This window comes from Entamoeba invadens (genome assembly GCF_000330505.1).
Source record: "Entamoeba invadens IP1 unplaced genomic scaffold scaff_1105074726049, whole genome shotgun sequence".
In the NCBI taxonomy this organism is placed as follows: domain Eukaryota; phylum Evosea; order Mastigamoebida; family Endamoebidae; genus Entamoeba; species Entamoeba invadens.
In genome coordinates, this window is record NW_004440337.1 from 45818 (window position 1) to 57110 (window position 11293).

Consider the following 11293-nt stretch of genomic DNA (forward strand, 5'->3'; position numbering starts at 1 on the left):
ACTGCCATATCATATTCACAGTAATAGTTGGCACCATCAACACTCAAGAAATTGGTTTCACAGTTCTTGCACTTTGGCGTTACGGCCATTTTACCTGATGGTGGTGCTGCAGAAGAGACATCAACACATTGGAAATTGGTGCATCCCGCCTTGAGAACATTCAACTCACCAAACACAGAGGCTGTGTAATTTTTGGTGACATACACATTCAAATTGCTGTTCAATTCAGTACCTGTTGGTATTGTTGGTGCTGCAGTTCCATGGAAGAACAAGTTCTTTACACTTGTCAGGGTATCTGATAATGAAGTGAGTGGCGCATATAAATTGAGATTCTCAAGTTTATTACATTCTTTGAACGCGTCCTTTCCAACTGTAGCAACTTTTTGTGTTCTGGAAACATTATTCAACATAGTGCATCCCAAAAATGTGCCTTCAGGAATCATTGTATTTTCAGACAAATCTGCATGTGTCAATGTTATTATTCCGTCAAAAACATTTGTTCCAAATGTGGTCACTGTTGGAATCTCAATATCTGTAACAACTGTAACTCCCTTGAAAGCCATATTTCCAAATTTGGTAACCGCCTTACCAAAAGTGATTGTTGGCATTGCTGTTTTTGCGAACGAGCTTTCACCAAAAGAAGTAACTGCTTCAAACCCAGTGACAGTAGCCAACTTTGTGCATTCATTGAATGTGAAATCTGGGATTGTTGTTGTGCCTGTGATTGTAGCTGATGTCAAAGTAGCTATTCCCTCGAAGACATGCATTCCCAAAGAGGTGACACTAGTTGGTATAGTTATAGTTGTCAATTTGGTCTTTCTAAAGGCTGCATCACCTATTTTAGTGACTCCAGTAGCAAAAGTGAGGGTGGTGATAGCGGTATTATCAAACGAGCTTTCACCAAATGAAGTGACAGCTTCTATTCCGGTGACTGTAGCCAATAAAGTGCATCCATTGAATGTAAAATCGGGAATTGATGTTATCCCAGTTATTGTAGCAGAAGTCAATGTGGTTATTCCTTCGAATATGTGTTTTCCTAATGCAGTGACACCAGTTGGAATTGTAACAGTCACTAATTTAGTGTTATTGAAAGCCGCATCACCAATTTTGGTGACCCCAGTTGTTGCAAAAGTTATTTCGGCAATTGCAGTGTTATCAAATGAAGACTCACCAAATGAAGTGACTGCGTTGATGCCAGTGACTGTTGCCAGTATTGTGCAACCTTTGAATGTGAAATCTGGAATGGTTGTGATCCCTGTTATTGTCGCAGTTGTAGCTGTTGTGATATCTTCGAATACATGCATTCCAAAAGTTGTGACAGCTGTAGTCGGAAGTGTTATTGCTGTCAGTTTGGTTCCCATGAAAGCATTGTCTCCAAATTTGGCAACGGTTGCTGCAAATGTGATTGTAGTGAGACTACTCATTTTAAATGAGCTTTCTTCGTAAGTTGTGACATCACTATTATCAGTAATAGTAGTTAATTTGGTGCAACCTTCAAAACACTTTGTTGGAATTGTAGTGAGGTCTGTTAATGCTATTGTCGTCAGCTCGACACATCCACTGAACGCTTCTTCACCAAGAGACTGAATTTTGTTTGTAATTGTGACTGTTGCTAATTTGATTGCACCTTTGAATGCTCTTGCACCAATTTTTACTTTCTGCGCTGGTTTATATTCGAAACTTGTTATGTCTTCATTACCCATAAAAGCCTCGTCACATAGTGGTTTATTATCAGTATCTTTGATAATAAGTGCTCCTTTGCATTTATTATCACCTTCCTTGTCTTTAATACATGATTTGGCGGTGTCGAGCTGATAACAATCGGTAGAATCGACTGCATTTGTGCAGAAGAGTAAACAGGCAGTTAATAGAAGAAATTGCATTTGAATGAATAAGTACATTTCAAAATTCTTTTTATACCTTTTCAAACCCCGATTTCGAACTATACGTTCGATTAATGTATTTTTAATGTTTTTTCATAAATTAAATTTATTATTATTTATTTAAACAAATAATTTTGGTTTGGTTCTGTGTTTGTTGTTTCACTTTTGAGTAATAACAAAAAACGCATTTCCATTCAAAATATTTTGTAAAAGTAATATTTCATAATTTTTATATTTTTTTGAAACGTGAATATGAACTGTTTTAAATTGTAAACAATTCAATTTAAAATTTTATTGAAAAAAATAACCTTTTTTAAATTCAGTTTTAATATAAAACAACAAATTATATCAAATTATTCCATAAATAATAACGATATAACAATTTAAATCCACTCAAAACATTATTAAAAATAAAATGACTGACCAAAATTAAATACACAACATTTTATTTTTGACCATTTTTCAAAAAACTTTATCAAAAAAACAAAACATTATATTATTATATTTATTAAATATATTTAATCAAAAAAATAATAGTAAACTGAAAATTAATATTATATTTTAAATAAATAATAACCATTTAAAAATTTTGTTATAAATATTTTTCATATTAATAGTGAGCATCACTTTGTAACGAAATGAAACAAATTCAAAATTTAAAAGTTTTTAAAACGATATAAAAATAATAAGTCTTTTAGAAATTGTATTTGTGTGAATAACTGAATATACTGAATCATTCCAAAATAAGAAAACAATCTATTTTATTATTACAAATGAATTTTTGTTTCAATGAAAAAAAGATGTTTTTATTATTTGTAGTGTTTAAATATACAGTTGAGTGTAAGAAAATTAATACAATATATTTTTAATAATATTTAATTTTAATATAATTTAATTAAAAAACAATTCGATTCAATAAAATAAAAATATCTTCGATTAATAACATTTAATATTATTTTTAAATGTTATATTATCACGTTTTTTATTGTTTGCTTGACAAAATTATTAAATTTTAAATCCCCACTTTAATAATGTTAAGTTACTGAATAATATGGTTAATAGCATTGATAATTTGATCAATCTCAACTCTGTTATGTGGGTCTGTACACCACATCTTTTCTATTATATCAAATTCTTCATTCCCAATATTCTGATTCTTTTCCAGATGTTTTCCGCTTGTAACAAAGTCTGCGATGCTCCAGGCATATTGAAATTTATTTTTAGGATATGCATCTCCCCAATTAAATGTTTCATACATCGTAATAGCGAATGAGTATATGTCTGACGGCATTTTGTACTTCTCTCGATTTAGCACTTCAGGTGCCATGTACTTTGGTGTCCCAATACCTTTCGTGAATGTCATATTAGTCATCATCATATTAATGTTTCTTGCACTTCCAAAATCAGTCAACTTCGAGTTAATTTCGTCATTCATTTCAAGTGAAAACACAAGTAAATTGTCTGGTTTAATATCTCGATGTACAATACCATTGTTATGTAAATAAGATATTCCCTTTGCCATATCCAACATGAATTTTCTTAATATTGTGATATCGGGTTTGTTGTTATTTATATCAGTATTCAATTCCCTTTTTGACGTACTTTTTGAGCCGTTCTGAGATATTTTCATTAGATCATGTAAACTCCCATATTTCGCAAATTCGGTGACCAAACAGATTTTCTTTGGTATAAAGACGGCGCCATAAAAGTGGACGATGTACTCACTTCTGAATTTGTCCAACATAGAAACTTCCTTTTCAAATTCTTCCATCGACTTATTATCTTCTGTGACACTTTTAAGTCGTTTAATGGCAACATCTTGTCCTCTAAAAGTCCCTTTGTAAACAATCCCAAAACTTCCTTCGCCAAGTTTGACATTTTCTAACAACTCGGAATTGTTCAATTTAGTCGTTAAAATGGTTTTTGCTTTAATTTTGATTTTATTTGTCGTTTGTTCGCCTTTTTTGATATCAAGTGAGATACACAGAATTTCATCTTCGATTTGACATGTGCAATTTGGCTTCAAAAAGACTTCGAATTCGCACGCCTCGTTATTCTTTAGTGTTACAAGGGATGGTACTGTTCGAATAGAATACAACTCGCAACCTTCAATAACACTAAATTGTATTTTTTGCTTGTTTTTAGAAATGTTACCAATACACAGCAATGCACGCGTCTCGCTGTCTACTGGAATATCAGTATTTGCAATTCCACAATTTGTGTCACTCTCAAATTCAATTTCATTCAAATTCGAAACTAATTTAGACGACATTTCATTGAACGAAATGTTTGACTTATTCATGTTAAATATACAGACTGTTTTCATCTCTTCTTTCTTCTTTTTGTGTTGGAGAATAAGATAGATGACAACAGTAGCTATTACTATAATTATAATAATTAAAACTATTATAATAACTATAACAGGTAGACCGATTTTCAAGAAGTATTTGTTGTCTTCCAAACATGAAAGTCCGTCATTAGATATTTTGTGTTTGATATCACATTTCACACAAAAGTTGTTTGTTGCAGAAACACAATAAATGACTGTATCGAGTGGCTGACACACACCATTTTTGAGGATAAAATCATTATCACAAGTTGTACAAAAATCATCAGAAAAACATTTCAAACAGTTGTTTGAACATTTGTAACATCGTAATATTGCAGTTCCCAAATAAAATCCGTCTTCACACCCAACACACCCAATTTGAGTCTTTACAGTACAGTTATATAAAGTGCTGTACTTCTGGCATAGATACGACTCACTGACAATTTGGTAGTAATCAGGTTTGCAAGATAAACACTTTGTGGTATCAATACAAGTCTCACACGATCCGTCACAATCAAGGCAATCGTTGTTATATTTGAAATAATTATTTTTACATATTGCACAACCAGTGTTTGTCGGCATCATCTGTTGGCATCGCTTCGACAATTCAGTTGTTTGCTCGCACTTGTTATTTGCATTGAGAAATGATGTTGTTAAATTACAAGTGAGGCAGTGTGTCGAGCTTTTACATGTCAAGCATTCAGACTCTGAATTTTGACATGAAAGACACAAGTTGGTTTCAGTCAAGTAATACCCATCAGAACACCTCAAACAGCCTTTTGTTGATGTTGTTTTACACACGTTTTGAGTATATTCTTTTAACACTGATTTTTCATTTTGAGTGGAGCACGTGTTATCATACAAAGTGTAGTTATTTGAACATTCTCTGATTGTCATTTGATTGTCTTGTGACTTTGTGATGTATTTGGAGTTATTTGTTGTTGGAGAACAATAAACGGTTTCTTCTCTATAAAATGAAGGAAGGCATTTTGTACACGACACTTGATTTGCTTTTTCGCAATTGAAAGAAGTCGTTTCTTTGCAACTTCCATTGGAAAGCAGATTTCCTTTTGTGCATTCAACACAATTCACATTGTTATATTTTATACAATTTGGTATTTCACTCAATACACAATAATTGTGTTGTGTTATATAATGAGATGTATTTGTGCATTGTACACAATCACCAGAGGAGTACTTCACACATTTATCTTCAACGAAACAGGTATTTTCGTTGTAATTCAAAGCACTGTTTTCTATACACTGAATCACTTTGTTTGTAAATTCGCCATTTTCGTTGAGCAATATGCATTTCTCAAATAAATCATTTGCACTTGTTGAACACAAATTGCACTTCATATTCTGGTCAAGAAACTGATCTGCTTCACAACGATAATACACATTATTTTTTAAGTACAAATCATCTTTCATATAAAAAGTAACGCAACTGCCATCACTTATATATAAGTTGTTGTCATCACAATTCAAACACTTTTTGACACTTTTTAAATTGTTATTGTAATAATACTTACAGTTGTTTATTTCATTAGTACAATTTCGTTTTACAGAAATACCACCTTCACAGTCTTCACACACAATTTTACCCTTTGAAATACACTTTGAATCAAGTGATTTTGATACACAAATTGAGTTTTGAAGGTAATAATTTTCATCACATATGACACATGTTGTGGTGTTTACTCGTGCAAGACAATTACCAACTTCATTAATACATTGATTATTATCATAATATGTACCTTTTAAACATCGAGAACACAATGAAGTGTTAGTGTTTAGAGCAAAAGGTGGGTAACACACATCACAGACTTCTTTAAAATCTGTTTCATCATGCGAGTGACACATTTTGCAATTACCATATTCAGTATTATCGTAACAAGGTGTACACGTATTTTCTGAACTTAAGTAGTAACCCATCTTGCATACACAAACACCGTCTTTTATTTCAAAAGGTGGTGAGCATGTTGTGCATTCTTTGTGTTTTGGGCTGCACCTCAAACAATTTGAAATATCAGAACATGGGTGGCACGTCTTATTGAACGCAAAGTAGTTTTCTTTGCATGAAGTACATCCATTAACTGTGTCACAACTGTTACTATTACAATTACTATCACACGTTTTACATTGTTTGTTATCCGAATAAAACCCAATTTTACACGACAGGCAATTGGTGCTCAAACCACCATCACACATTTGGCATGATTCATCACATTTAATACAATCGTATCCATTGATATAATAATTGACGTTTGTACATTTGGTGCACCCGTGTTGATGGCAATTTCCATTGCCACAATTGTTGCATTTTAAACATTTGTTGTCTTTCAAGTAAAAAGTCCCATCTTCACACGAAGTGCAATTTGAAGAACTACCTTCACACGTTCGACAATTATTAGAACAATCTTTACAAAAATAATTATCATAATAATACCCGATAGATACACAACTATTACAATATCCATTTAATACAGAATTGTTGCATGTTGTACACACATCGTAACATTGGTGGCATGTAGTTCCATACAATGAATATCCATTTATACACGAATAACAATTCGATCTTGATGAACATATTTGACACCCTTCTAAACATGCAAAACACGAATTACCACTTCGATAATACCCATCAAAACAAGTTGTACATTGTAAAGCCGGAAACCCACTTATACACGTCTCGCACCCATTAGGACATTTATTACATTTATTTGTCGTTAAATAATACCCACTTAAACAGGTAACACAATCCTCTCCATTTTCTCTGCAAGTAGCACACCCTTCACTGCATTGAACACATGAAAACCCACTTAAAAAGTATCCAGGTGTCACACACGAAAAACAACTTCCATTGTTTGTGTTGTTACAGGTACTACATCCCGTGTAACACCGAACACATTTCCCTTCGCTTAAAAAATACCCATCCTCACAACTTTGACAACTTCCTTCTTCATAATTGGTACAATCTAAACACCCCTCTATACACTTCAAACAACTGGCATATGTCAAGTAATAACCTTTGGCACAAGTATTACAAAATCCGTTTGATGGACCTGTGCATGTCAGGCACCCAGTGTAACACGCATAACAATATCCACCAGTTTTATAATACCCTTTCATACATGATGTACAATATCCGTTTTTGCCAGAAGTGCAACTTAAACATCCAATGTAACATTTATAACATGTGGAACCCTCTAAATAATAACCAGAAATACAAGTATTACATGGTCCAATTGTGTCATTATTACACGAGGCACACCCAGAAATACACTTTTTGCAGTGATAATCCGATAAATAATATCCATTTAAACAAGTTTGGCAATACCCATTTTGGTTAAATGTACAATACGCACAACCGACACCACATGCATTACACGACGAATAAGCTAATATAAAACCAGTTGTCACACATGATGTACATTGCCCGTATCCACTTCCTGTACAAGTCGCACAACCAAAATAACACTGCGAGCAAGAATATGTATCACTCTTATAGAACCCATCTATACACTGATTACAATAAGAAACACCATTTGTTGATGTGCAAGAAGCACAATTTGGGTAATTCCCACAGTAAAACCCTTTTGAAACATTTTTAGTCTGGTTTCTTTTTAAAAACAAATCATGTTTTTCAAAATATTCTAATTTTTTTGTTGTTTTTGAAAAATTTCGGTTAAATGTTTTATGAGACGAATTATTCGGAGAAAATGTGGCAAAAAGATCACACCCATTTGTTGTTTTTTCGTTCTTGATATGTTGTTGTAGTTTTAAAATGTCACCAATTAAACTCCATTGATAATTTAAAGGACACTCCATTGTAGGTGAGACACATACAATTTTGTTCTGAAATTTACACAATTTCACTTCAATAGAATATGCAATGATTAATAATAATGTGATTTGAATCGTTTTTGTTGAATTGGTGTTTTTGAGTTTAAAGCATGCCTCAGAAAAATTTGTTTTTTTGCACTAAAATATTTTTTGGCAAATTAAAATAAAACTCACCTCATCCTTAGAATATTAAAATAGTTTGATAGTAAATACGATTAGTTTTGAAACTATTAACAACTGGTTAATTGTTATAGTATATACATGATATAATAAATTATACAAATTTATTATAACAATATAATAAAATTAACGATATCTTAACTAATGTTTAATTTATGACAATGAATTTATGTATCATATTATGTAATAAATAATATATTATGAAATAATACATTTTGTCAAAAACAATTAAATAACATTTTCTAAAAACAAATATATACATTTATAAAAACTATATAAGATATTAATAACAACGAAATATTAATAGTAAAATAAAGTCACAAATAAACCTAAAAAAAATTAAACTATTAATAAATCATTATTAATCCATAAATTAATAATTTAAATTCATTCTGAACATAAATTTTTAAATAAAATTAACAAAAAAACTAAAAGTATAATAAATTTAATCATTTTGATATAATTAAATAATATACAAATTCAAATAAAATAATGTTAAATAAATTAGAAATAGTATAATAAAATGGTAATTGAACTAATCATTTAATTATTATAGTTACCATTATTACAATTAAATTTTATTTATTCTTTAGTTTATGTGAACATTTTTGACATGTATTATACTATTTATTTAATCTGTAATTATATTCATTTTATAACAAATTATAATATTTTTTATTAACAATTTTAATTATTAATTATTGACATGAAGAAAAACTTTTTAAACCAAACACACCTTAAGAACACTTCAATTATTTTATTACTGTGTTTTCATTGTGTTATTAAATGAATTACTATTTAAAAATAACATTATGGGATTTTATTTTTTTTTATTATTAAAATTAATAATAACTTAACTATAAGTTTGTAACAATAATTGTTATAATTGATTATTTTATATTTTTATAGTTTAATTAAATAATAATTTATTATAAAATTACTGTTGTTTTATTTAATAAAATATCTATAATAACTTATTAAATTATTATTTTGTTATCAATTTAATAATTAAAATTTCATCAAACATGCAACAAAAATTTGTTATTAATAATTCGTTATTAACACAATAACGTAGCTGTATTATTTGTATGTGGTATTTTAGAGTATATATTTGCTTTATAATTGTATTAAAAACTGTTAATGTAATTTCTTGAAACATACACTTGTAATTGATATGTGATTTTTTACAACTTATAATCTTAATGACTATTGTGGATGCAAACAATGACATTGATCCTCTTTTACAAGTAATATTATGAAATATTTGTCAAAAATATATTAAAAACATTGTATTAAATATATCGTTACAAAAAGGCATAATCTGTAAATAAACACTAACTGAATTACCAATAACATGAAACCAAATAAGAAAAGATGAGACAGTTCAGAAATGTAAATTCTCGGTATCATTTAAGCCCGATTAAATAGTTGGATGTAAGATAATTGAATTCCAGGTGTTGTTGTAATATATAAAATTAAATAACAAAATAAAAGTAATTTCTTGACTGTTGGTTGCATTTTTTCTTTTTTTAAAAACATTCGAGTTGTTACAAGTTTTATAAAATTTCATACATTTAAAAGTTATTGTAGTTGATAAACAAAAAAATGATTTATTAATAAATTAAACAGGCACATCAGATATTAATTTCAAAACAATCACATCATTTGTATTTTTTTATTGTTTTTTAAAATCCAATAATTAATATTTAATCAATAATGGTTTATAACCTATTAGTAGTCGAGGTATTCGGTTTACATAATATACTTAATAATACAGATATACACATTTTCAATAATAAAAATTTGTTGTAAAAATAAATCATATTAATTATATTCGAATCTAACAGTTTATGTTTGATGCCAAACTTTTAACAACAAAAAAGTTTGCAAGTTTTATATTTATATAATTTTAAAATAGTCTGTTTTACGTTAATACACATACGATTAACAATATATACAATTATAATCAAATTGAAATTAAATATTTCAATTGATCATTTCTGTTAAATTTTGATATCATTAAAATTTATTTTGAATAATTATACATTTATTAACTTTTAGTAAAAAGGTGTTTCCAATTATTCACATAACAAAGTTATCAACACAATTAAAAGTTTAAATATATTAATAATAGATATACATATTTGTTAATACAAATTGAATTGTAAAATTGAATTTTTGGTTGAATAATGACTGTTAATGACATTGTTATTTTCAATTATTAATTGTAATTATATGTGTTTGCATTGACGATTTGTTAATACAAAGAAAAATCAAACATAAACAATTGTTAATAATTTCATTGTGCAATCACTTCATATCCTCAATTTTCATATTAACAGTTTTTTGTTGAAAATGATGTGCAAGCGAGATATTAATCCAAATATTTCTTAACTATCGTTTAATTATTATTTATATTACAACACAAAAAAGTAAACATGTATATTTTGATAATACTACAACTATTATAATTAATTAAAATAAAAGTATTTATTAATTAGTAATTTTCATTGATTTGATAACAACAGTTGGTGTATTGGGTTTTACCGTTTATTGCTACACTGGTGATTTAAAAACAGCCTAAAATATTAAAAGTGGTAACTTTACGATGTGTAAAAATGTAACATAAAACTAAAAGTTTAAAAGATAACACTAAAATTAAAAAAGTTTCACAGTTTACACAAATTTTAGGATTTTACTTGCGACTCACTTAAACGTGTACATAAGACATTAAAATCATTTTTAGTAGTCTAAGAATTAACATGAATTAAAAACTATAGTTATGTTTTTTGTTAACATATTTCAATATTGTTGTTGATATATTGTCAACGAAATGTTTTTAAACAACAAATATGTATTGAAGTTGAATCAGTAATGAATTTACCCACTTTTGTTTAAATGTCAAAAAGTTTTTTTTTACAAAAAAATCAAGTTCAAATACATAAAAGTCACAATTTCGTGTTTATTGATTTCAACTTATATATATGTAAAATATAAGCTGTTTTAAATGATATATTAATACACAATTTGTTGTACCTTATTTAAATATTACTGT

General features: G+C 28.8%; 2 protein-coding genes across 2 annotated transcripts; both read right to left on the bottom strand.

Annotated features, from left to right (window-relative positions):
- Window positions 1–19: 19 nt before the first annotated feature.
- On the bottom strand, window positions 20–1883 carry EIN_349810 (surface antigen BspA family protein; the record flags this gene model as incomplete). The annotated part of the gene is made up of 1 exon (XM_004256384.1): window positions 20–1883. A coding segment is annotated over one exon (1864 nt), but the record flags the coding sequence as incomplete, so codon positions are not given.
- Window positions 1884–2922: 1039 nt separating this feature from the next.
- EIN_349820 (protein serine/threonine kinase, putative) lies at window positions 2923–8500 on the bottom strand (the record flags this gene model as incomplete). The annotated part of the gene is made up of 2 exons (XM_004256385.1): window positions 2923–8090; window positions 8476–8500. 2 exons carry the CDS (start codon window positions 8498–8500, stop codon window positions 2923–2925), a joined length of 5193 nt encoding a protein of 1730 aa, XP_004256433.1.
- Between the last annotated feature and the right edge of the window lie 2793 nt (window positions 8501–11293).